Raw genomic sequence first — 27,947 nt, 5'->3', positions numbered from 1 at the left:
ATTAAATAGGTATCGATTTGACATACAGAAGTTTTTATGCCGTTGAGTCTTGACTCAGAATCTTTACCAGCTTCCAATCATTGGAAGATCTTTATCATTGAAATTGAAGGAGGTATGGTAATGGACAGATATAAAAAAGACAATCGTTAATATACCATTTATTATCACTGCATAGCAAATGGTGAAAATTAACATCCATAACACTAATCAACAACATGGATATTTTCACTTAAAAATATACATTTAATTCCTTAAAGTAGATTAATAAAAATATCTACGAATAAAAAACAATAACGAAACAAGAATGAATATGTCATGATTTTAAATTATGTACATAAATTCGGAGGGCGTCCATACGCTACACTCCGCGACTGTGATTGGTCAAAAACCTGGACCAATCACAGACGTCATTACATTAACCAATCACAATTGAACGAGCCATCGTTTCCGTTTATATCTAACGTTGAATTTTATAGTGTTCTCCCGTTAATATAAACTTAGTCGCTTTATAAAATTCAGCCTTAGACGATGAGGATATGAACGCACTGAATTGACAAATTTTATAACCGACGTCATAATTTGAATAAACTCATTTACTATCCAAATTATACAAACAAAATCGGTTCAGTGGCCGTGTGAAATATTACGTCTACCCGCAATTTTAAAAGGGGTACCCAACTTTCTACGTAAAATAATTTCATCAAAATTGTTGGTCCTTTAAATAAGCCGCAGACGTACTCGTGACTAAATAAGCTATTGCTTATTTAGTAATTTTTTCCACTTCATAATTGGTCAATTGATTGAAATATTCAAATGCGTTACGCGCGAAATAACACTGTTCTCAACAGTATGGGAAACCCATTCAATTGAAAGGCATTCAATGCCATACACAGAAAACACACAATTTGATTGTTCATTCGAAAGTTTTAAAAACTTTGTACTTCACATAAATATTTGCAAATGAAACATATACTAAAATCTTAGAGACATACACACATAAATGGAATCAATTCAACGATATAATCTGTAATTTTATTATCTGTACATAAAAACATGCCAACTATTAATTGGATTAGTGATAATGGGTGCTAATTTTTATGTACTATTACCCCGAGAAATTATACGTACATTTAATATCGAAAAAGGAGGGTACCTGCTACCCTCTTTCATATTTCTCAAAAAACTGATCTGTTCATGATAACGTGCACTTAGAATTTTTAACATAATCTCCTAATAGAACTATACTTCGAGATTTAGCATGGGACTCTAGAGTGTACATAAAAAATAGCACCAGTGTGTGCAGCAGTCTAGTATATGAAATGGGCGATTCTATAAAAATAATGTTATACTTATAATAAAGTATTTACATAACACCTATAAACTGTATTTTATACTGAATATTAATCGAACGAAATTATCTACAATATTCATACATTTTTTATTACGTATGACAAAAATCCTGGAACATATATTATATAATGATAAATTCTTATGAATTTCGGATGAAGCAATTATTAAAATTGTTGAGGGTAGTTTTTGGTTCCAGTTATCTTTGAAGGTCATTAAAATGTACCTATAATTAGTTAATAACACACATAAATCAAGGAAACCTTAGTAAACGTGTTCTTCATTCGTAATATGTAACCTACCCGCATTTTAACAAAAGTTCGTTCTCAGAATAATGCGTGCATTGCAAAGTATAAATTGACTTCCAATGTATAATCCTAGCCACTAGGATACACTAGGACCTATTACATGTTACAGGTTTTGTGTCATACATTTATACATCCAGAATCATAAAAACAAATTATCATATTTCCTTACAATGTTGCAATTTTAATCTCATTTAAAATAATCTAGATACAAATACAGTCTTCCGATTCTCTAACAGTTGTATATTTAAATTCCTGTGTAGCTGTCATTTGTACTAGAAATGTACATTGTTCAAATCCCAAAAAAACTCAGGATTTCTAGGCACTGCGTAACAATCCAAACACATAAATATCGCGTTAACGCCAAATTAAACCTTGTTCCATTGAGTCAAAAATTAAATCGCAGCGCCATTAGAGTTATCGTACCCAATAGCTTTCATTTCGTTAGTATGCGTTATGCAGGAGATGGGAATCTGTCGCCCGTCTAAAAGTGCGTGGGCGAGCCCACTTCACGTAGTTCCCAATAAGGACGGGTAATTATGGGTACCGGAACGTTATTAACCGAATAGGGGGTTAAGGTTTACAATTCAATACCTCGATTTTGAGGTCGGGGGAGGGTATACTTATCACCCCCAATCAATTTCAAGTACCAGAAACAGTTATTTCAATAAAGAATAAAAAAAACCAATACATACCAATACATATAATACCTAACATTAACCGGGCCCAACATACTCAGTCATTCATATAAGCCGGTCCTTCCGTTTACCTAATATTGCACGAAATATCGAAAAAAATTTTTTAATTAGTTTAAATTACAACTCAAGCAGCATAAATTACTCCAAATCTCAAGGAGGTTTTCGAATCAAGGTCCCCCGAGACTCCTACATGCTCAGTATAATCAAATTCAAGGTATTGAATTATAAACCCAACCCCGGCGGGCACCCGGGACGCAATCGGTAAACGACTGGCTAACCACATGACATAAACGCTACAGTTCATCTAGTGGCGTCGAAATTCGCGCCAGTTGTAACTTAAAACGCTAACTACATCCCTTTATTTTGAATTGATTTAATTGGACCCGAAATTCCACCTCACCTCAGTGGAATAGACCCAAAATTAAAAAGAAAATATATATTAAAACAATGATAAAAAGGCGGTATTTCAAATTCACCGGTGGTAGATTTCGCGTTTAACAGTACTGCCTATAGGAAAGAGATAGCTCCGACTTTGAACGCTGTCACACCGTGAGACTGGCTTCATAAAGTAATCGTTGCTATGGTTACCCTGGCAAACAGAAGGACCAATGGCAAGCCATAACAACCCCCCCCCCCCCCATGGACACTCACAAATTCAGTAACGTTTAATCTACGATTCATATCCCGCCTCAGATAAAATTAATAAGATTTCTGACGCCGTGACAGAAGTCCAAAACCACCTCTTTCCAAGTAACCGATTGAGTTAAAAATTTTGGGATTCCCTAAAAAGGAGAAATTATCTTCACAAAACAAACGATATCAATATAAGCTCAGGCCACATCACATGCGACCAATATCAAAAAACACCTATCCATAATAAAATATATTAAATCTTTGTGCTAACTTACGATAAATTCATTTCAATAAACTATCTACAAAGAAACCAAATTCACCGTGCTTGGCACGATTCGCCGATAATTCATTATATTTACAAAATATTCATATAAAACTTTTCGATGATCTGAGATATTGTAGGCACGTTTTTCGGATTTCACTTTTCACTCCATTGGACCCTACGACGAGTTTACAGTACCCGACAATTTATTAAGTCGGATCGTATTTTAGAAAGAGACACTCGGCTAGCATCGGCTTCGTATAACGACGTCTCTGTCACCCTCAATACCGGCCTGTTAGTATTACGTGTAACAGAGATGACGCTCTAAAAATCGAGTATCTCTTTCTAATGCACGATACAACTTATAAATGGCCTAAGTCGGATCGTGCCTTAGAAAGAGACACTCGGCTAGCATCGGCTTCGTATAGCGCCGTCTCTGTCCCTCTTGTCAACGCTAATAGATACCAGCCTGTTAGTGTTTCGTGTGACAGAGATGACGCTCTACAAATAGAGTATCTCTTTCTAAAGCACGATGCGACTTATAAATGGCCTGGTACTATTCGCGATTAATGGAATATATTCACTTAAATAACTAGCTTCATTGACTTGTCGGGAGTGTACCTTCACTGAAGGCAAAGCGTCGTGGCTTAGACGGAGAATTAGTCGTTATTTGAAATGGTCGAACTTTCAGTCAATTAATGTTTAGCTTTATTATACATATACATATATGTATATATTTTTATGGTCGTACTTAGATTTCCTATCATCTATATTTATTGTTATCTGTATCAGGCTCATTCCAGAATAGTGACTTTCTCAAAGTTCAAAGCCCCCGTTAAACGTAAATGAATAAAGCGTTTTATAAATTCGACGAATATTTTAATGATCTTAATCCTTGGGATTTGGGAATTTCCTCCAGTTCAAACAAGTTGTATGACTCAAAACTTAGCGAATAAAAAGAGTGGCGGAGAGTTTCTTGCCCTTAGCCCTTGACTTGCGAACTGGTAGTAAATGTAAATTAAAAGAATTAATTTAAATGCTTTTCTAACATTCATAAGCGTACTTGTTTAACTATATGTAAACTTATTTTGACTTTGACAGATAGGTATTTGGAGATGCTTTTTTATGAACGTCAAATATTATCGTTCGCCATTTCATAAAACGATCAATTCTACGATCGAACCACGACATGTGTACAGTTACAGGTCAACATATGGTGCACCATCTATCTTATCCAAGTCCGCCAGCAGATCGGCGGCGGGCGTCAACGGATCCAGTATATCCTCTCGCAACACGTCCAGGGGCGAAGTGAGACCTTGGTCACTGTCAACCAGCGTCCTAACCTGGCTGGTTCCGCACAATTCCACAGAATTCCCATTAATAAGAAAATCTCTATTGCTGTAACTGAAGATGCTCCTGTCTTCGACCATCTGCGGCGTCGACGGCACCGACTTGGACGATATACCGTTCGTCATAGAGAATGTATCAGGCGAGAACAGCTCCTTCGAACGCCGTGACCCTATCTGCAACTCCGGCACGCGTTTGATGGGCAGCGGTGTACTTGGCACCGAGCGGGACGTATAATACTTATTTTTATCAGTTTCCAATTCGGATATATGAAACTCGATACTGCTGGTTCGTTTCAAGTATTCCTCGACGTTCTCACTGGATGAATCGTTCGTGAAGCTATCAAACTGGCCACTTCTATCCAGCAACTCCCCGCTGGGTATGAAAGAGTTCAGATGCTCATCTGTCAGTATCTGCTGCTCTGGTAATGGGTCACAACCGTTGGTCAAACTGTTGGTGTTCATCAGAGTCGTCGATCCCGCGTTAAGTACCTCGTTGCTACTATCTATTGCGTCGTATATTTTGTCCAGGGTCTCCGGGTTTAGACCAGCTCTCGATATGTCACAGTCGGCCAGGGATCCGAAATCGCAAAATTCGTTCGGAACCGGTGTAGGTGGGACGGAACCCACTGGTGTGTTATTGTAGCTGAGGAGGGTCATGTTGTTTATCGCCTGCTTCAGAGGCACCGATTGTGACCTGAAGGTCGGATCGTGATTTGTACGATAGTTGGCGATTGGCTCTTGAAAAAACTGGCTGACTTCACTCGACAACGGATCGGCGGAGAGAGGATGGCCACTATCCCCGTTGACGTTATCTCGAAAGGAATTCGCGAACAGGCACACGTTATTGACACCATTCGGAACTGAGTTCTGAAGAACTTGGTATTTGTAGTGGGACAGAATGTTCGGTGAGGGCGGGGCGGACATGGGCGAATACTTCACGTTTGTGTTGCACGCTGTTTTGGTCACGAATTTTTGGTCATTTGGCACTGCGAACGGCCTATTATTGTTTGTGCAGGGATCGATCATTCCCAATGTGAGGGGATTGCGACGTTTTCGGCCGTTAAGTTTCGGTATGGGTCGGGAACATAAACGGGATCTGGGAACTGGCGTGTTCCTGGGACTGACGAAGGGACTGGCCGCGGTGCTATGGGATACTGGAGATGTCTGGAGCGAGCCGCTCAGAATAACGGGCTTGGAAACTTTTGTCGGACTATTGACTCTCTGACTGAACCCCAAAGGTGATTTGGAGTTAAAATTTCTGGGTGAATGGCATCCATCGGATATGGGAACGAAGTCGTACTGCTGAGTTCGGGTCGTGGGACTTTGCGGTTCATTGTTACAATTGCCATTGTATAGATGAGGTCCCATATTCATCAGCTGTGGAGTATTGTCCGAATTGTATGGAGTGGAATTTCCATTTCCATTCGTTATCGAGTTGCACTGTTTGCTAACATCATTATGGGTGGGGAAATTTGCATCTCTCACTGTATCGTCTAAACTGACGGGTTTAAAACCGTCCGCGTCGGTATTTTTGCTGATTGGAAAGGTTTCCGGCGGTGCTTGGGATTCCGAATTTCCCGGATTAGTACCGCTTGGATTCTTCAAATTCTTCGCGAGCAATTCTCGGAGCTGGGAAATCTTCTCGTTCTTGCCTTGACTGTGCTCGTCCGGGACGTCTTGACTAGTTTCTAAAAAAGCGGACGGGTTCGCGTTCTCCCTCTCCGCGTCTTTCGGGTGAAAGTACTTCAGCAGCTCCTCCTCATGCTCCTGGCTGTTGTTCTCGTTGAGGTAGTCGTCGAGATCGTGTTTGTCTATGTTGCAGATGCTTATGACGCGCTCTCGGTTGAGAATCTCGGAGTGCTTCTCGCCGCATATGACGCCCGTCTTGATGTTGATGCCGTCGATGCCGCAGCAAGGGTCGTGGGTAGCGTCAGTGGGAGTCCTAAGCGGGGCCTTCGCCCCTATCGGAGTCGCCGCCTCCTGTCTCCGGGCCAGCGCCGCGGCGGTGCTTTTGGACCGGCTCGGTAAGTTTTTTGGATCCTCTAAAAAAGGGTCGGGACGGGCCGGCTCGAAAGCGTCGGGTTGCCTCGGCGCCTTACCGAGTATTTCGGCGGCGCGCATCTTTTTGGGCAGGTACGTCTCGTGCGTGGGGCGGGGCGATGTCTGCGTTTCGTTCTGGTACGTCTCGAGGATGAGCTTCTTCCCGGGGAGTGGGAGGCGGGGGTCCGGGGGGCGTCGGCGTTGCCAATCGCTACGCTCCGTGGATAGATCGAGGGAAGCGTCGCTGCTGAGGTTGATGGGAAGATTGGGGGCGGGGTCTGGGGGCAGGGACAGGTCGCGGGGCGCGTACGAGGGCTCGAAGTAGGGCTCGGTCCGATACTCGTGGGGGGGATGGGCGCGGGGAGGAGCCGAGTATGGAAAAGGCGGGCGGACCTCATATACGTAGGGTTGCTGGTAATAGGGGTCCATCTCGCTTTCGTGCTTCACCGAGGGCACGTATGAGGTAGATGGGGGCGATTCCACGATCTCCTGAGCTTTGTTCTTCTTTGGTCTTCCTGGTGTTCCCTAAAATATTTAATTCGTACATATCACGAAACTAGCCTTAACCATACAGGAGCAAATGCACAATATAATATTTTTAATTAGTAATATATTATAGTTACTTAACAGCAAAAAATAATTCTAACAAAGTGTATGCAAGAATTGTATATATAAAACTAGGTCGTTTAACATGACTTTGGTATATAAACCGAATATCACGATTCTGAACATATCGAAAAATCAACAAAAATAAAACATGTGTTTTTGAGTGTCCATGGGCGGCGGTATCATTTAACATCAAGTGAGCCTTCTGCCCGTTTGCTCTCTATTCTATAAAATAAAAATCACTCGTGAAACCTCCAAAAAATTTGTTTGAAATTGGTTTGAGACGAATGTGATTTTATTTTGTTAAATTAAAAACATTTATGCACTATAATGCTTTCTATCTCATTTTCTCCCACGTTAAATCTTGTAAATTAAATGTCTGTCACTTTTTCGTTTCATCGACATTCAAATCACAACGATGCTAAAAAAGTTTTCACTTTAAAGTAACGCATTTGCCCCATACCTCGTTAAATTAAAAAAAAACACACTCTGTTACCTGTATCTTCCGTTTTAGCTGCTTCATCAATTGAGGTCCAGATGTTTCTTCTGACGGTACTGAAATAGAATTTCATACTTAGAAAGTGTTCAAGTATTTCGTGACGAATTTGAGGAGGGGGGATAAAAAGTTATGGGGTTTATTATATATATACTTTACACCACATAAATGGCAACTTTAAGGAGTAGTAAATATCTGGGTTATTACGAAACGTTTTACTATTTGGTACAGAAGAACTTTATGACGCGTTACATAGGTTCAAGAATCTCCAAAAATTGCGTGACGTAATACTTGCAGGCTCCCTGATTACCAAAGCAGACATACTTACTTGGACCAATTATTTACATTTATTTAACATTTATTTAATAATAAGTCCAACAGCTACTTAACACATATCATTATACAAAACACAAATACAATACACAAAGCCAAAACAGATTTCACAGATTAAATAAAAAACAGAAAACGAGCATTAAAAGACAAAGTGTCATTTAAAAGAAAAACAAAAGAATAAAACTAAAAACTGCAAAATTAAAAAAAAACCAACAAATAATACTAAGAATTTATTAATATCTACTACTTAAAAAAAACTACTACTAAAAAAATCGGAATTATAGGGAATAATAGAAAAAATGATATTGAATGTAAATTTTACCAAGTACTGCCATAGGCGGTGGAGACGCACTGGAAGGTCCAGGTCTGGTCCGCATCATCAGTGGACCGACGTGACGGGACAGCTCCGTGATACTGCTGAATTTAACACCTGGAATTTTAAGATTTTGCTTCTTTATTGATCTGTGGCGCTGGAATCTTTGAAAGAATCTTGTAAATCTACACTAATGTAATAAAGGGGAAATATTTGTGCATTGCTCCAAAACTACTGAACCGATTCGAAAAATTACTTTACCATTATCACGCTACTCGTGATAAATAGATATAGGGCCGTATGAAATTGCGAGACTGTATCCTAAGGTGTGAAAAAATCGTACTTCGCGGACGCTGAGGAATATTATTATTTCATTTGAAATCACGCGGAGATTATCTACACTATTATAAAGAGGAAAACTTTGTTTGTTTGATTGTAATGAATAGGCTCATAAACTACTGGACCGATTTTAAAAATTCTTTCACCATTCGAAAGCTACATTATCCACGAGGCATATAATATAGGCAATATATAATTTTGAACAAAAATAGGGTTCCGTAAGATATTATGGTTTTTCGGACACAAGGTGTAAAAAATCAACCAAAAAAGTTGCTTATTTTGCGTACCCTGCCTAAACTATTAAAGTTTTTAAGTAATTGTAAAGATCTTATAAATATCTACAAAAAAGTCTGCGACACACGATACCTATCTATGTCGAGTGAGGCACATTAACCATAAATGATATACATGGCAAAACGACGTTTGCCAGGTCAGCTAGTATAGAATAAATCTTTCGTACTTTTATATAGATTTACAATACATCTAGGTATTCGCGCTTCATTCGCGCTACAACCACTTTAGGTTTTGGCCTCAGATTTCTAAATCTGTTTCATGATCATTTTTAAATCTAATAGGCAAGTAGGTGATCAGCCTCCAGTGCCTCTAAGGCATGTCGGTTTCCTCACGATGTTTTCTTTCACCGTTCGAGCAAATGTTAAATGCGCACATAGAAAGAAAGTCCATTGGTGCACAGCCCGGGATCGAACGGAATATTTTAAATAAATGTAGCAAATTAATTTACTTACCTAACTTAGATTCCGCCCACTCGCATATAACTCTTTCGTGTTCGCTGGTACCAATGTGACCTTCCTGCAATAACATTTTCATTAATTGTGGGCAGAATTATCAATATTTTAGACTGTTAGTAGTATAACATATCGAAGATGTTTTCACATTGTCGAACAAATGTTGGCAGAAACTCTCCAATGAATAGGTTATGTCGTCACCATAATGATATTGCACAGAGTTGTAGGTGATTAAATTAATTAACGTATATCGCTGATACAAGAAGAAGAATTGTTCTGAAAAGAACAGTTTATACGTTTTCAAGTGTGTTCTGAAAAGAACAGTTTTGTCAGTGTCAGCAAGGCTACAAGTATATCGAAGTTATCTAAGGAGAACATATTCTAACGCTTCAACCGCTGCGCGCAGAAATGGGTCAAATTTTTCATACCATCTTCACCTGTTCTCCACAAGTTATTAGGGAGTTTTATTTTACGCAACCAAACATTTCTAGAGTTTTGACATTTTTCATGGTTCGCTGGCCTCAGCTAAGAGTAGAATTTGGACACAATACCGATAATTTCTTTTCTTGCTTCAAATAGTTTAATTCTTTAAAATTTTATGGCTGTTTTTGTATGAACACTTTTTCTTGTATTTACCTGATTTCGCTGGTCGTGTCCACATGTTTTAGGGACGACACCGCTTTTTATATTTTTGTATGTATGTGAATTTTGACATGTGTTTGTCCTTATTTTGTGGTCCAAATAAATAAATAAAAAATACGTCGCTGTAGAATGATATACTCGTATGTCCAGAAAACCAAATATTACAGAACACAATTTGTTTCATTTCATGTTAAAATATAATATGTACTTTTGTCCATAGTGGACGGTAAAAAAGACTTATTTTATTAATAAAATTATTGAGTCTAGAATAAAAATAAATATATACGAGGTTATCATAATACATTAACGATATGTATTTTTTAACAATCAGTGCAATTATACCGTTCTCTGTTGGTTGCAGCGTAAATATAAATTAACTAAAAGAGACAAAAGGTCTCAGATAATAGTCTCTTTTTTTTTTAATTTAAAGCATACTTTTGTACAAATTGGATATGACTATAGCCTCTTTGGCAGGGTTGGTCCAGTGGCTTCAAGGTAAGACTCTCGCCTATGATGTGATCGAGAAGGGGCGACGCTCATCTATGTTCAATCCGGCTATGCAAATAGCCTACCACACCATAGAACCTACCACTATAAATGATACAGGAATATATGACCAGAGATTGTTTTTTCTATCAATAAAATTACCTTGGATGACTCTCCCAAATCAGGAAGCTGGGGGACTTCCAGCTTAACTTTCTTACGAAGCCCTGCGTAACAGTACCTAAAATAAAATATAAATAATCCTGTAAATATTATACCACGCACACATCATACGTCATTCAGTCCTAAAGGCCTATAGTGCAGGCGATTAGTGCTTAGAAAACAAGTGTGGACAGCGACTGATTAGTACAGGTGATTAGTCGTCTGCGTAATAAAGTGACTTGGCTTGTGGTAATTGCTACATCCCTCGCGAGGGAGATGCTTAAACCCGTTCTGGGCGTATGCCCTTTTCCGGTGGTGTTTTAGTTCGCACCCTGTGACACCCTACAAAGGGGCCGTTCATAAAATACGTTCGCATACAAGGGGGGGGGGGAGGGGGCTGGCTGAGTGTGACAAGGGGGTATAGGGCAGCGTAACGGGTTTCTTTGTTTTTCCAATACTTGAGAGAGTAACGTTTAAATCCTTGGACTTCTGGCGCGCAGCCGATGACAGTTGTTAGTCTATGGAATGTAAATTTGGTGCCTTCAGCAATTATTATAGAATACATTACTTATTGTCTATGTTATATCTGGTATCTATGATCTGCTCTGTGTAATATAATTAAGCCTACTTCCTTTTTCGCCATTGTCTGGTTAACATTAAAATATAATTAACACAGTGATTAAATAAAATACTCGTTTCATTTAACAGGTTATGGGCCCAGACCACCTGATTTTATTTAAAAACAAAATAGTTAAAATGAAAAGTACGAAATTGAGTTCAGTATAACCTCAAAACTCGCCACGCGTTTTTCAATTTTCTTCATCAGCAAAAAATGTCTTCAAATAATACGATGGCACTGATTGAAAAGCTGACTGGAAGAGAAAACTATCCTACGTGGAGATTTGCAGTGCAAACCTACCTCGAACATGAGGAATTATGGAGTTGTGTCACCGCGAAAGACAATGAAGCAATTGATCCCAAACTTAACACAAAAGCGAAGTCGAAAATTATCTTATTAGTACATCCCATCAACTATGTACATATACAAGAAGCCAAAACAGCTAAAGAAGTTTGGAATAATTTAGCCAAAGCTTTCGATGACAAAGGTTTGACACGCCGAGTTGGTCTGTTGAGAGATCTGATCAATACAACACTTGAAAATTGTCTGAACATTGAAGATTATGGTAACAAGATCATGACCACTGCTCACAAGTTAAGAAACATTGGTTTTGAAGTCGATGATGAATGGCTTGGGACTTTATTACTTGCCGGTTTACCAGAAATGTATCAACCAATGATCATGGCACTTGAAAGCTCTGGTGTGACAATTACAGCTGATTCTGTGAAGACTAAGCTTCTGCAAGAAGTGAAAAGCTCTGAGTCTAGTGCATTGTATGTCAAAAGTAAGGGAAATCAGTTTGTCAAACAAGCTCAAGATAAAAACAAAACAAGTAAAGGTCCAAGGTGCTATGTGTGCAATCAATATGGGCATATAAGCAAATATTGCCGAAGTAAGAAAAAGGAACAGAAGTCTAAGGAGAACACAGATTCTGGGTATGTTGCTGTGCTATCTGCAACAATAAACAACGACAATAATTGGTATATTGATTCTGGAGCTTCAATGCATATGACAATGAATCGTAACTTGATTTACGATGAAATTACACCTCCAATTTCCACAATAAGAGTAGCTAATGACAAGAAGCTAGTTGTGAAGGCCTGTGGAAAGGTAAATATTAATGTTGTCAATACACAAGGTAAGTTGGAAACTATCAAGGTACAGAATGTTCTCTATATTCCTGAGTTGGCTACGAATCTTCTCTCTGTCAGTCAGATAATAAATAGTGGCTGTCAAGTACAATTTGACAAACAAGGTTGTAAAATTTTGAATAAAACAAACAAGCAAGTTGCAGCTGCTAAAATGATAAATAATATGTACAGGCTAAATACACATAGTATTCCAGCATTCATATCTGCTTCAACAGAAAATGATGATTTCTACTTATGGCATCAGCGTATGGGTCATTTGAACTACATTGACCTGAAGAAGCTGGACACCTGTGCTGAAGGTGTGCAAATGTCCCTGAGCAGTAATGTGACCTGTATTTCCTGTATAGAAGGTAAACAAACAAGCTTGCCATTCAAAAGTGAAGGTTTCCGAGCAACAAAATTGCTAGAACTTGTTCACTCCGACGTATGCGGGCCCATGGAAGTGAAGTCACTTGGAAATGCAAGAAAAACTTGTGGGCTGAAGCAATAATGACAGCAGCATACATAGTGAACCGTTCACCTACACGAGCACTAAATTATAAAACATCTGAGGAGATGTGGAGTGGAAGGAAACCTGATGTAAGTCACATGAAAATATTTGGTTGTTATGCAATGGCTCAAATACCTAAAGAGAAAATTAAGAAATGGGACTCTAAATCACAGAAACTTATTTTTGTTGGTTATTGTGAAAATAGTAAAGGATATAGATTATTAGATTCCAAAACAAAAAATATCATAAAAAGTAGAAATGTAATTTTCCTAGAGAATAGTATAACAAGAAATGTGGTTCCTCTCTCATTGTCAGAATCAGAAAATAAAGAATCAGATCATGTAATTGAAAGTTTTTCAAACCGTGAAGATAACACCACAGATTTGTCGTCTCATACACCCGTGGATCACAGCGATGGTTCTGATGACCCTGAGTATGTACCGGAGATGTCAGTGAAGTATCCTCAGAGTTCTAATATTACACTTCGTCCTCGAAATAAAATTAAAAAGAACACAGAACCTAAGACATACCTATGCTCAAGTAATGTACCACTCTCTGTCACACCACAAACATATGCAGAAGCATTGTCATCAAAAGACTCTAACTTGTGGATGAAGTCGATTGAAGAAGAGCTGAAAGCACATAGTGATAATGGTACATGGCAGTTAGTAGAACAGCCACCTGAAGCTAGAGTTATAGGATGTAAATGGGTGTTTCGTATAAAGGATGAAACTGAAGGACTAAGGTACAAAGCAAGGCTATGCGCTAAAGGATTCACACAGAAAAGCGGTATTGACTATACTGAGACATTTGCACCAACTGTCAGGTATGACTCAATTCGCTTACTTTTATCTGTTGCTGCAGAACAGAAAATGTCAATGATACAATTTGATATTAAAACTGCATTTTTATATGGTGAGTTGAAAGAACAGATTTACATGACGCCGCCAGAGGGCCTTACTGTTCAAAAAGATATTGTATGCAAGCTCAAGAAATCTTTGTATGGCTTAAAACAATCACCTAGGTGTTGGAATGCTAAATTTGATAATGTTTTAAAGAAATATGGTTTTAAGAACAGTCATGCTGACAGATGTGTTTATGTGGGCTGCATCAATGGTATTAAAATATATTTATTACTGTATGTGGACGATGGATTATTACTGTCTACAGATGCCTCTGCTCTTACTCAAGTAATAAATGACTTAAAGAAAGAATTTGATGTAAAGATTTGTAAATCATTACATTTTATAGGAATGCATATAGAAAGATGTGATGATTATATATTTGTGCATCAAAGTACATACATTGAAGAGATGCTGAAAAGATTTAACATGTGTGATACCAATACTAATAGCATTCCTGCTGATCCGCATGTTACTTTGGTAAAAAGCACTGAGTCTGATAGCAACAACAAACACATTCCTTACAGAGAAGCTGTGGGTTCTCTCATATTTGCTGCAATAGTGAGCAGACCTGACATCATGTATGCAGTGTCGACAGTTGCTCGCTTCCTCAATAATTATGATCAGATGCATTGGAATGCGGTAAAGCGTATTTTTAAGTATTTAAAAGAAACAAAACATTTTGGACTCTGTTTCAGATCAACTCAAAGTAACATACTTGAATGTTATTCTGATGCCGACTATGCCAATGATCCTGACACCAGAAGGTCTATCACTGGTTACATCTTCATGAAAAATGGAGCAGCAGTGACGTGGAGCACTCAACGACAATCAACCGTCGCTCTGTCTACCACTGAGGCAGAGTTTATGGCATCCTGCTGTGCTACAAAAGAAGCTCTCTGGGTTCGGCAGTTAATGCTTGATATTAACGAATATAAACAGAGTTGTATTAATCTTCATATAGATAATCAAAGTGCTATTTGTTTGATCAAGAATAATGATTTTCATAAACGATGTAAACATATTGATATTAAGTATAACTTTGTAAAAGAAAAATACGCACAAAAAATTGATAGATTTGAAATATGTTAGTACTAATAGTCAGTTAGCTGATATATTTACAAAAGCTCTATGTAAAGTAAAATTTCAATATTTCAGAGAGAAACTTGGTGTGATTGAGAAACCAAAAAAAAAAAAAAAATGTAAAGCTATCATATTACTGTGTTGCTCAAGTATGTTTATATAAAGTTTTATAACTAAGCTATTTAATGTTTGGTTTTCATTTGTAAGCTTTAATAGAAGGCTCAAATTTAGTAGGAGTGTTAGTCTATGGAATGTAAATTTGGTGCCTTCAGCAATTATTATAGAATACATTACTTATTGTCTATGTTATATCTGGTATCTATGATCTGCTCTGTGTAATATAATTAAGCCTACTTCCTTTTTCGCCATTGTCTGGTTAACATTAAAATATAATTAACACAGTGATTAAATAAAATACTCGTTTCATTTAACAACAGTATAGTAATAAAGTGATTTGAAGCGTGTTCTATGACGTCACGTGCTCCCCTCCCTTCCCCCTCACTCACAGCGTACCTGTCAAACTATTGACAACTGAATTTACTTAACAGAGCCAGTAACTTGCACACTACCTGCACTAATCATCCTTAGTTAAGAACACTTGCATTCGCACTAATCAAAGTCAATTAATGTTTATTTTCATAGAACATATTTTGGACTGTCGTTTTGGTTACTATGGTAACCAGTCTCATGACCAGACGAATACTATTATAATTATACGCTCCAAAATTTTAGTTTCAATAAATAAAATAGAAATAGCCTTTATTGTGTAGTAAATTAGATTACATTGGAGTCCATGTTTAACATTAGTACTCGACCTTCGACGGAGTGAGGAGACTTGTATGTAAGTACGTTTGTAACAAATTAGCTCAAAGAGTACTGAACCGATTTTGGATATCCTCTCACCATTCGAATGCTACAATATCACTTATTAATATGGGCTATTTTAATTGCAGGAAAATATAAGGATCCCCACTAAAACTACAATTTTGTTACCCAAGGTGTAAAAAATGCATATAAAATATCGAAACTAAAAAAAACTATTGATGATAGAACAAAAAAAATATTCCACAATATTAAAGAACGTATCAATATCAACAACATTAAAAAAATGTCTACCCGTGCAAAGCCGGGACACTGGTACTTCATAAACTATGAAACTAAATAAATAAAGATTTAAAGAAAAAAAAAACTTTGGAGTGCATTTTTGGAGGAAAGGCCGGTCACGCGACGCACTTTTGGTACAACTTTTTTACGTAAATCATTAACTATTTATCCAAATCGAGACATATTCTCATCTCGCAATTCCTGGGTTCGATTTCATGCAATATAACAAGTCAGGTAGGTCTGGACTATATTTAAGAGACCACTAGACCTTATTTTTCAATAAAGAAAAAAGTGTCCATAGTTGTGGACACACTCACACCTACACCCGAAGCGAGTATAAAGGCCGGCAGCGCACTTACTCTTCTTAAAATTCGAATGTCCATGGGCCGCGGTATCACTTAACAAACGATGAGTATCATGCCTGTTTGCTCCTGTTACATTTAAAAACATACTCTGAAGACGGATATCAATAGGAGATTGGTTAATAATTTACCTTGAATTTCCTCTCGTCCCCAATCTCCTGGGCCTCACAGTCGGGTAGACCTGCTTCATTACTTTCCCAAAATCGGCAGTCGATAGAGGCTTCATATTACTACTCATACAGTGAGCGCTGCAAAAAGTTTACTAAATTACTAAATCATTAACTGCCAGGTATTGTAACAGCGTTGATTGTATGAGGTCCTAGATTAGACCCCTGCTGTACACCAATGGACTTTCTATGTATGCATTTAGCACCCACTATAGATGTGTCTTAAATATATACTATTTATGTATACCTACTTTTTAGGAAACAAGGAGTTAAACTAGTTTAGAAATACGTAAGCGGGCAGCTGGTTCCATATATACAAATATAATTTATTAATTCAAACTCAAACTCAAAAATATCTTTATTCATATAGGTAAACATGTACACTTATGAACATAAAAAAAACAAATGAAATTAATTGTAAATTTACATTTACAACCAGTTCGCAAGTCTAGGGCGTAGAGCGGGTAAGAAGAACTGGCAAGAAACTTTCCGCCACTCTTTTCAATCGCCAAGTTTTTAATACAAATTGTTTGAACTGGAGCAAATCAATCCCAAGGATTAGGATCATTTAAGTATTCGTCACATTTATAAAAGGCTTTATTAATTAATTTACTTTTAACGAGAGCTTTGAATTTATATAGTGATAGTTCTCTAATTTCGCTTGGGAGATTGTAGTAAAAACGAATACAATTCCATATTAGGAGTGGTTTATCTTCTCGAGCCTGGTTGGTCGCACATTCAAATTAGTTCTATTACGCGTATTATACTGGTGAAAGTCACCATTTGTTTTAAAATCGTTTAAGAATTTTTGTACATACAACAAGGCTTCAAGAATATATTGACCGATAGTTAGATACACACATGAGCCTAAATAATAATATAATGTAATATTTGTGACGTGACCTAACCAGTTAAGTTACAATAACGCAACATAAATCCAAAATAATCTATAACAAAGTTTTTGCTACGCGCTCCCAACGCGGCATCAGAACTGCAGATTAAACACATTCATATTATCAGCATACATTAATGTACTGCCATAGTTAATCATAAATCATAGACAAAACGGACAGATCTGAGGAGAGGGGGAGGGGGACATTTTAAGTAATTACGTGTACAACATTAACCTTAAAGATTAATCAAGATTAAATATTAATTTCAAGGGCTTTGGGTTCGTAATTTGTTACGAAACAAGTGATACGATAAAAAAAAAGATAACCATAGCAATCGCAATAGGAAGCGATTGCAATGATTAAAAAAATCAGAAAAAAAGGTGAAGTTAAGCCACAAAGACTCTTGATCATCTTGAGATAAGAGGTGAAGAACAGTGTTAAAAAAAAACATTGAAAAATTGGAGCTGGTCATTCGTATAATCGGCTGCCCGTCGAGGTATTTCTGAGCAGAGAGCGTACTGGTACAGAGAGGTATTACCTCTGGTAATGACCATGAGCTTGAGCCATGTGCCCATGTGCCTTGTGTCCATGAGCGACACAACATATAAGCCTTCTGCCCTTTCTATATAAAAAAAATAACCTAGTTGAATAGCTACGCTATAGGAAAAGGCATTATCTAGATTCGGAGGCCAAAAAAGTATATGTAATATGTATATCTTCTCGATCGTTTAACACAATGTACACTCCTGAACTTCAAAATTTACTGCAATTGTCAAATCATATTCTAGAGCTAGAAGACCGGCAGTAGCTCTGACAGAAGATGAGTAGATGCTTCCAATGGGAAGTCACTCCACATGACAGCACCACAGAACAAATTCGCTCATAGCCTTGGCTGATTACAAATAATTAGGGTGCGTCCACATCACCCAAAAGTATATCATTTATGTGTTTAAAAAATCCAAAATACCAGACTGAAAGGATCCCAAAAAAAAAACGAAATTAGTTTTACGGAGCCCAAATTATACCAATTTGGTACTGAGTATACTAAAAACGGTCACACCGCCTCCAGTAATCAGAAACGAACTAAGCTGGTAAATTAGGGGCGCGGCTTGGCGTGCGGGCGGAAGGAAGACGCGCACCGATCGCGTGCAGCGCTTAGATTGAACAAAAATGCTAGCGAGTTGCACATTCGCGGCGTATTCGCCAGATGTGGGCGCACCCTTAGATATACTTATAATTAAACAAAATTTACAGTTTTCTTTTACCTACAAAGTAATAATTAAAATTATTCAAAATTATTAAGTTTGGCCTCTATGGCAGTGTACCTTTAACTCTGGCATTTCATCGCCGTATTGCGATACTTATGTGAGCTAAGAAATCCAACTTAAATCTTTAATTAGCGGCTGTACACTTGAACCCCACGAGTCCCTACTCCAAAGTGAATTAAATCTAAGTTAGAGGACTCGTTATATTTCAGCCGTTTATATATTTAAAACAGGATTTTTATTGCTGAAAACCCACGTTTCTCTTGCCCATATTAGACAAGTTAGAATAATTGAATCCATTATTATCTTCTTGTGTTGTAGACTGTAGCATCCTTTCAGAATTTCCTTGTGGGTCCAGTACTTTTTCCAATCTACTTCGTTTTCACTGCTGTTCTTGTCGAAAGATACTTGTATTCCTAAATATAAATATTTCTTTACATATTCTATTGGCTTACTGTCTACTCAGATTAGCTGGCACAGACTATTGCATAATATTCTTGTTTTTGTAATATTCATGTATAGCCTGACTTTTTCACTTTCGCTGTTTCATGTTTGTAGCATTTTTTCTAGTTTTGTAGCCGATTTCCATTGGCTTTGTGACTTCCGTTTGTTAACGTCCCAGTAAAATCATCTTAAACGAACGAAAACAAAGTTTTATTTATAATATTTGAAGACTTACTACGACTTATCACTACTATTATGTAAATATTGATAATGGCCACGTGTTATGATTATAACATGCTTCCCTATCGCACAGTGTGACGCCATCTAACAATAAAATGACGATGTCACTATTATAAGTAGAAAATCTACTATAAACTACTACAAAAAAGCATATATTAGTAACCTATGCTCTTACGAAAGCTTTATCCATGATATTCCATCACAGAATCTTATTTAGACGAATATTTAGTCTCTAATGAGGTTATTTCACTTCTGCTTAGGTTCTTCACTATCTTCTTTTAAAGCATTATCCTACAAGTATTACTCGTCCACGTCTATTTATATTTCTTTTTCAAAGTATATTTCTTTTTTTAAATTCATAAGTGTACATTGTGTTACCTACATGGATAAATTATTTTCGACTTTGACTTTGACCTCGTATCCCTTTCGTACAAACTTAAAATCTCGTGATTCATGCGCCCTTTGTCATTGATTACATATATTATAATTGATATGATATCAGTAATGTATATCTTATACTTTTGCACTTTTGGCACTCACCTTATCAATTTTTTGATTTTGATAGGGCTGACCGTTCCATTCGTACTATTTAGTTATTTAAATTGTTTTGTATCCTTTCCTTCAATCTTCAAGCATTTGTATTTAAGTCTTAAAATATATTTTTTAATACAGTTGCTCAAAAAGTGGCATATTGCAGGGAGGTATAGCGTTCGGAAAGTGGGCTATTACACACTCGTGCTTTTTCTTTGCCATTCCCGCACTCGTGCGTTTTCTTTGCCAACTGTCAAAACAATGTGTATTAAAAAGAAAAAACCAACCACGAAGGTTTTATTCAAAAGATTCATAGAAGTTTTTATGATATATGATTTCTAAATATTATAATAATTGGAATCAATAAGTTCGGTTAGGTTTCTTTTCATTTCATATCAATTAAAAAAATATTAAAAAGAATTTTATAATATATGCAAATACGTATTTTTAAAAAGTTTACTAATAATTGGATTCAATAAGTTAGGTTAGGTTTATTTTATTTCATATCAATAAAAAAATATTAAAAAGAAAAAACTAACCATGAAGTTTTTACTAAAAAAAATCACAGAAGTTTTTATGATTCATGCAAATATTTTAAAAAGAAGCTACTATTTGTTTCGATATCAGATTTAATGATTGGACTCAATGGAGTTATATTTGGTTTTCTTTCAATATAAATAGTCTACTGAAGAATTGGCTGTATGGGCCAAGTTCCCTTTGCCTACCCAGAATCGGTGAAGAAAAGAAAAAACAAGCTTTGCTCATATTCTTGCGGTTGGCGCCATTTTCCAAAGATGTTCTTTCGAGTTGAGTTATTTGTTGCACAAAATGAGTAATTTCGACGATATTTTATTTGAATGAATACCACCCGAACGCAGTATAATTGCATAAAATGCTTCGGAGAACAATTTACCGGAAACATATAAGTCGCTACATATCTACGTGCAACGAATTTATTCCGTAGAGAGAATAGAAAAAAAGCAAATAGTTTAATAAAATTGCTTAATTTTTTCGCAACTGTATTAAAAATAGTCGTTCAGTACACGTGCGGTACCGTCATTGCAACTTGTCCCGACTGTCAACCCTCACCTTCGGCTGCGCCTCGGCTCGGGTAGACATTCGTCGGAACTCGTTGCAATGACAGGCTTTCCGCACTTGTAATGAAATATACTATTTCATTGCTTTTCTTACCCATAGTATTTCTTTTTTCTCTTTCCTGCATGGTTGCTAGGAAGTCTTGCGCTTGTTAACGACAAGACTATTCTAAGCCTTGTTAATAAATGTTATCTGATTTGTGTACTTTTAATTAATGAGGTCGTAGGTTTGATCTCCAGCTTTGACATAGACATAGACATATCATTTATTACAAACAAAACACACACACATAAATACACAACACAGCAGTAATCAAAGAGAAAAAATTAAATAAAAGATATAAAGAGAGGTAAATTATTTTTTTCCTTTTCCCCTTCGGCCCGTCTCAAGTATATATTGCGTGTGTGCTGTGGCTGTAAATGGCCCTGGCTCAGCATTATGCTGAGGAGCAGAGTGTTCCACAGCGCTGGTCATTCTGCCAGAGAATGCTCTAATGGACTTTTAACTCATAAACTCTCTCAGACCACTAGACCCAAAAAGTCAACGGCACGTGTCGGGAGCAGGAGGCTGATCACCAATTTTAATTAAACCCCGGCTTTGAATCAGTGCTGAAAATAATTGAGTAGCAACTTTGATACATAAAGAGCGCATTAGGCTAGCAATTCGATTAGTCTACCTCCGCCAAAGTGAAACAAATGAATAATTTAGATTGAGGTGATACAGGGCTTTTTTTTAATTCTCGTAAAATATACAATATTTAATAAAATCGCTTCCAACAGCAAACTAACGAGCTGTAATTCAATTACTTTTGGTTTTCTTATACTCGCCATCATTGAATAAAACCGAAATTAGACAGAAGTTACAGATGAATGTGTATTTTTTGTAACGAGCAATATATATTATACGTTTAACTAAGTCAACCAAAACTTATAGAGAAGGATCAATACATATTTATTTGTTTTCAATTCAAGAATCACATATATAAAAATTTACTACATATAAGTAATTTTGATTGGTGCCCGCTTTTAAGCCAATACAAGACGTACTAGAAAACGTTTTTAATTAGTGTCAGCGTTTATGAATCAATTAGTTATTTATTAACCATTAATCATTTACATATTGTATTTATTATTAATTTGTTATAAATAAAACAAAAGTCGGGTGTGATACACATAACTCGAGAACGGGTGGACAACATTGGAAGTGTACTTTTTAGGCGTATGAGGGTAAACATTTTACGGAAGAAACGTCACGGAGATGTGCAGCGTTTTTGTCGAAGAAAAGGGAGAGAGCGATTGAGCCCGATAAAGAGAGAGAGTGAGGAAGGGAGATCGAGAAAAAATACACGCTTTTGGCGTTCTTTTGTTTCTTTTTTTTCGTTTTGGTATTCGTTTAGTAGTTAAATATTAGATCTTTAGATGGCAATTGTTGGTTAGATATTAGATTTTTTTTAAATGGTTAAATATTAGATTTTTTTATATTACCATTAGCACATACACAGAGTGTATACAGTGTGAATATAGATATATAGATGGAAATACATGAAGTGATCATATATGTACTTTAGTAATAATTAATTTACAAAGAAGTTTCACTTCTGACGTGTATTAGCAGAAGGCAAACGGGCAGGAAGCTCACCTTATGCTAAGTGCCGCTGCCCATCGACACTCACATTTCCAGAAGACTTGGCAAAGCTTTTTTCTAGAGTGATCAGCCTTATCTGACACATGTCATCGACTTTTGGGTTGCAGGGTTTTAGTGATTGCCTTCACTGTAATAGTGTTAAAAGAAATACCAATGGTGCACCCACATGAATCGAACCTACGACCTCAGGAATGAGACCGGTGACTGTATTAGGCCAACACTAATATAAAATAAAATATGTTTATTTTGGAATATATATATATATATTCCACGTCATTAAATTTGAATGGGCATCCGTACTCATCGGCATAGGAGGCCGGCGAAAAAACTCTCGGTACTCATTTAAAAAGCAAATCAACAAACAATACTTATTTTAAAACAAATATAGCAAATTAGAAGTAGCCTGTCTAGCACTAGTCAAAGGCCCTTTTATCAACTAGATAATCGTTAACTTTATAATAAGCCTTTTTACAGAGCTTTTCTTTAATATATTTCTTAAAATAATTAAAAGGCAAAGATAAAAGTGCCTTTGGGATTTTGTTAAAAATTATCCCTTTTCCCAAAAAAAGAATTATTAACTTTAGATAGTCTAGTACGGGGAATTTGCAGCCTGCGTTTGTTCCGAGTATTAACATTGCGAATATACTATACATATTACATAATAAACTAACACAAAGAAATTAAAATACTACAATACTTGCAAGTGATAATGTGACGTATTTGGAAAAATATTTACTAATTCATTTTCTGGAGTTAAGTAATACATATCACATGAACATATATACAGATAAATTATATAGAAAGAATTAATCATACACGTGTATGAATAATGGCCGATATACAACTTAAGAGTAATTATAATAATTGATCCACTATTCACACAATTGATCAATAGGAAAATTTGTCTTATCATTCTCGTAATTCCGTTTTTTTGAACAATTTAAAAACTAACCACATGAATGTAATAAAGTTATTTAGTTCTGGACTTGTCAACTCATTATAAGTTTTACTTACACTTCAAAAATAAAACTTGAAAAAACCGCGTTATAGAGGTGAAATACCGCGTTAAATGGTGGAAATATTGACACAACGTGACAATATTACGAATTTTAGACGGTAATTGATTAAATAATTGGACAACCTCATACCTTACAGACTTTTTCAAATAATTTGTACGCGGCTTCGGCAAGATAAGTAAACTCGCTCGACGCGTATTGCGGGTAGTTGTGTATTTGATTTTTTAAATGATGAGCTATAAATCTTTTTTAATTAAGATACAGGTTCTATAAACATATACATAGTTATTTAATCGTCATAATTTTGGTTTGTTGGTAGATTTTATTAGTCAGTGTTAAAAAATTGTATATAAATAGTGTTTTTATTCATTTATTTTGTAGTTTTAGTGTTTCAAAGACCAAAATAAAAAAAATAACTTTCACAGTCACAGTGGAAACCGAAAAAGACAATTTAGACAAAGAAATTGATGCTCTTCCTCCAACCTCCACCTTCTACTGACTGGCAAGAAGGCTCAAGGGCACTTATAAGCACTTGGCTTTTTTTTTTCTTTTTTTTTTATAGAACCGGCGGCAAACGGGCAGGAGGCTCACCTGATGTTAAGTGATACCGACGCCCATGGACACTCTCAATGCCAGGCTCGCGAGTGTTGCCGACCTATTAAAAATTGGTACGCTCTTTTCTTGAAGGACCCTAAGTCGAATTGGTTCGGAAATACTTCAGTCGGCAGCTGGTTCCACAAAGTGGTGGTGCTCGGCAAAAGCTATACTATGATAGTTGTAAATAACAGTCCATAAGTTCTTTAAGATTGAAACGTTACGTCTTACTTAAGAAAATCAGCTGATTTTTTTAATGGCTTTAATTTGTGCCAATTGGCTGTTTGGTTAAATCGGCTCATAGTAATCATAATCGGCGTTATAGTTGATTTCCCTACGGTGCGATGAATGGTGTTACCGGTTTCCCAATATTGCCACTGACTTTAGGTATGAAGACGCATAAAGAATAGACAAGAATGAAAATATTTTTTTTTTCATAACTGAACAGTTATGAACGCCAGTAAAATACTTCTAAATTTACATTTACTGCCAGTTTTAAAATATGGGAGTACATCGAGAAGAACTGGCAATAAACTCGCAAGGCAGAAAATTTATGCTTAGTTAAACAGCGCCGTTTGGTAAAAAGCCTAGGCTATTGAACGGCTAATTAAGGCTGCAACAGTTTTTTTTTTACAAATTTATTTGCTAACTTACTAAATATAATGTTTATTATATGCCATTGATACATCTTCACTTAGTCAAGTACTAATAATATTAACAGGATAGGTAACAAAAAAATGATTTTATTCCACTATATAAATATATATCAGAGAAAAAAATTTACAGTTTGGTATTATTTATACACTTATAAACTTATGATTATTTATTCTATCTATATATAAAATATATTCAATACAATGGCATTAATAACTTAAAAAAATTAACAGTACTCACATGTATTCATCGTAGACATCCTGTTTTGGTAGAGAAACGTCTGGATCTACTTCAAGGTGTGTTTGTATCCAGGTGACAGTTTGTTGAAGCTCTGCTCTAGAAACATAAAAATCACTGTATTAGGATGAAAAAATATTTAACAACTAGAAGACATGATGAACTATGTATCACCGACATGATTGGTCGTACTTGAATTCGTGTATGCGGTGATATTAGTTGTTTATACTACGTATTTACGTGCTATTCTTACGAGTATGTAAGTGCGTGCTCCTATTTCACCATGCCTCCTGCTGATAGAGGACAAATCTTTGTTTTTTATTTATTTTATTATTCTTTATTAATCAAGATGTCATATGGAACATGGTGTAATCGTTGCAGCTCCTTACAAACATTGTGTAAAAAAAACTTGGCGATTAAAAAGAGTGGCGGAGAGTTATTGCCAGTTCTTCTTTTCCGTTCTACGCCCTTGATTTGAGAAATGGCAGTAAATGTAAAATTTGAATAATTTAATGTATATTTCTTGTTTTTTTGACGTTCATAAGTGTACATTATGTTACCTATGAATAAATGATTTTTGATTTGATTTGATTATATGAAACACACATTTCTAACCACTAATGACAAACCAGTGAGAATTATATTTCAAGACACAAGCCATCAAACATATCTCAGTCAGGAAGCTGTTTTTATAGGAAAATACAATTGTAATTTTTAATATGTGTGGTATTAGTTATAAAAACATAAAAATGCATCTGATTAAACAAACTCTATAGCTAAATATTATTTATATATAATGCTCTGTGATTTAATATATATATTTCATTGCTGTTTCATATACATCTGAGTAAGTAATTTGATTAATTATGAATTACTAAAATAAAAAAAACAAGTGAAGTTAAACAAGCGAGAGATACATTTACACTCACCTTGAACCTAAAGGATTAACAGGTTGTTTTAAAGGATCATGTGGGGGAACTCCAGTTGGTAAACGGAGATACAATAATAACCTTTCAGCACCACTGAGGGCTTCTACTGCTTCCAGTAATTGTGCAACCCTTTGCCGTCCATCTTGGCTGAAATTATAAAAGTTATTAGGATAGATTAATAGAAATACACAAAACTAGTTAGTACCAGTACAGGCAATTATACAGAGAGAACATTTTCATACAGAAAAATTAAATGCCTATAGTTTGTTTTATTTGACAGACCCACAAATTTTTACTGATAAATTTTAGAACATAGTTTAAATAATAGTGATCTAATGTGTAGAGTATCAATATAAATACTTCTATATATACTCTAATAATGACATTGTTTTTTATTTCCTAATTGGAGTTATTTTTTATAAAAATCTCAGATTTTTTTTTATCTACATTTACTTTAAGAAAAGACAATAATGTAATTCCAACTCCTGCCAAATATTCTCTGTTTATGTATATTATTGGTAAATAACCTTGGATGAGTACAATAACAACAAAATACATATATAAACCAATACAATAACTAATTAATAAATTATTAGTATATTTAAAGGTTTCCTAGTTTTAATACATATAATAATAATTTTAGTACAAAAATTTTGGAAAGCAATTGGTAATTGTAGTAGAACCAATTAATACAATCATAACCATTAATTAGTTTATCTAATAATTTAATATCTACCAATAATATATTACCAAAACACATTTTATTATATTTAATAAATTATTAATACAGAAATGTTTACTACTTATGCCATCTTATAATAAAATTTATCAGTTAACTATAATTGATTTGTATTAGGATATATTTCATACCTTACTAATTTTTATAAATTGTCTACATTACCATGTTCACAAATACTTTTAAATTATGACTATTGTGATTATTTAGATTATAGATATATATATATATATCAGAAAAAAAAATGAATACAATACATTTAAAATAACCAAATATTTAAAATCTACTAAATAACAGCATAGTGTAATAAAATCATTGAAAACTGTAAGTAAGATTATAATAATACTGAATGTTTTGCACAAATATTTATCACTTAAATTTGCATATGTAAACAAAATTGACAGACCAGATTAAATCAAATATGCAAAGAAGTTAGATAAGCTTCATATAGTATCTATTTCTTATTCTGGACTTCACTTCTCAGATACAGAATAAATCTTATTTGGACACCCACCTTATGGTATTTTCAACTATTTGTTGCATAGAAGCTATTTTTCCTGAATCCATTTTGGATTCCTTTCCAGTAACAGGATCCAAGCTCGTTTCCGATGAAGTTGATGGTCCCGGATTATTACTTGAAGCAACGATAGTTTCTTTATCGTAAGACGCAATTTGCCTATGTTTTGGATGATTGACATTTTCCCGATGAAGTTTCGCGTCATCCGCTAATTCTCTCTCTGATTTTACTAATTTTGAACTCTCTTCAACGGCCCAAGGTTGAAATGGAGTTGTGTTCTCCATCCTAACCACGGAAGGATTCACAAATCAAAGTAATTAACTTCATAATTTATCATTAATTATTTTTACATTAAAAGCGTAACAAAACTCCATTTTCATTTTCCAGTTTCCCTAACAAATGACAATTTGCTAAAGGAATTATGACAACAATCGTTTGAGTTATTAAATAATTTTGGCATGTAATGTAAAAATCAGCTGGCTGGGGGCTTAGCCAAGTAGTCTTATGACATAAAAACAGT

General features: G+C 35.7%; 1 protein-coding gene across 2 annotated transcripts; it reads right to left on the bottom strand.

The window, feature by feature from the left end:
- Nucleotides 1-142: 142 nt before the first annotated feature.
- Nucleotides 143-27,828, bottom strand: LOC111000539. Of its 2 annotated transcripts, XM_045633548.1 has the most exons (9): nucleotides 27,425-27,828; nucleotides 26,175-26,321; nucleotides 25,249-25,344; nucleotides 16,597-16,713; nucleotides 10,758-10,833; nucleotides 9,468-9,531; nucleotides 8,392-8,499; nucleotides 7,737-7,795; nucleotides 143-7,159 (listed from the first exon to the last, which is right to left on the bottom strand). In XM_045633548.1, the coding sequence occupies exons 1-9, from the start codon at nucleotides 27,709-27,711 to the stop codon at nucleotides 4,445-4,447; spliced, it is 3,669 nt and encodes a 1,222-aa protein (XP_045489504.1). In that variant the 5' UTR covers nucleotides 27,712-27,828; the 3' UTR covers nucleotides 143-4,444. The 2 variants fall into 2 exon arrangements, with proteins under 2 accessions (XP_045489504.1, XP_045489505.1); XM_045633549.1 differs by lacking the exon at nucleotides 27,425-27,828 and having other exon boundaries at nucleotides 25,249-25,339; nucleotides 26,175-26,302.
- Between the last annotated feature and the right edge of the window lie 119 nt (nucleotides 27,829-27,947).

This window comes from Pieris rapae, chromosome 23 (genome assembly GCF_905147795.1).
Source record: "Pieris rapae chromosome 23, ilPieRapa1.1, whole genome shotgun sequence".
NCBI lineage: Eukaryota > Metazoa > Arthropoda > Insecta > Lepidoptera > Pieridae > Pieris > Pieris rapae.
This window is presented reverse-complemented; position numbering and strand designations above follow the sequence as displayed.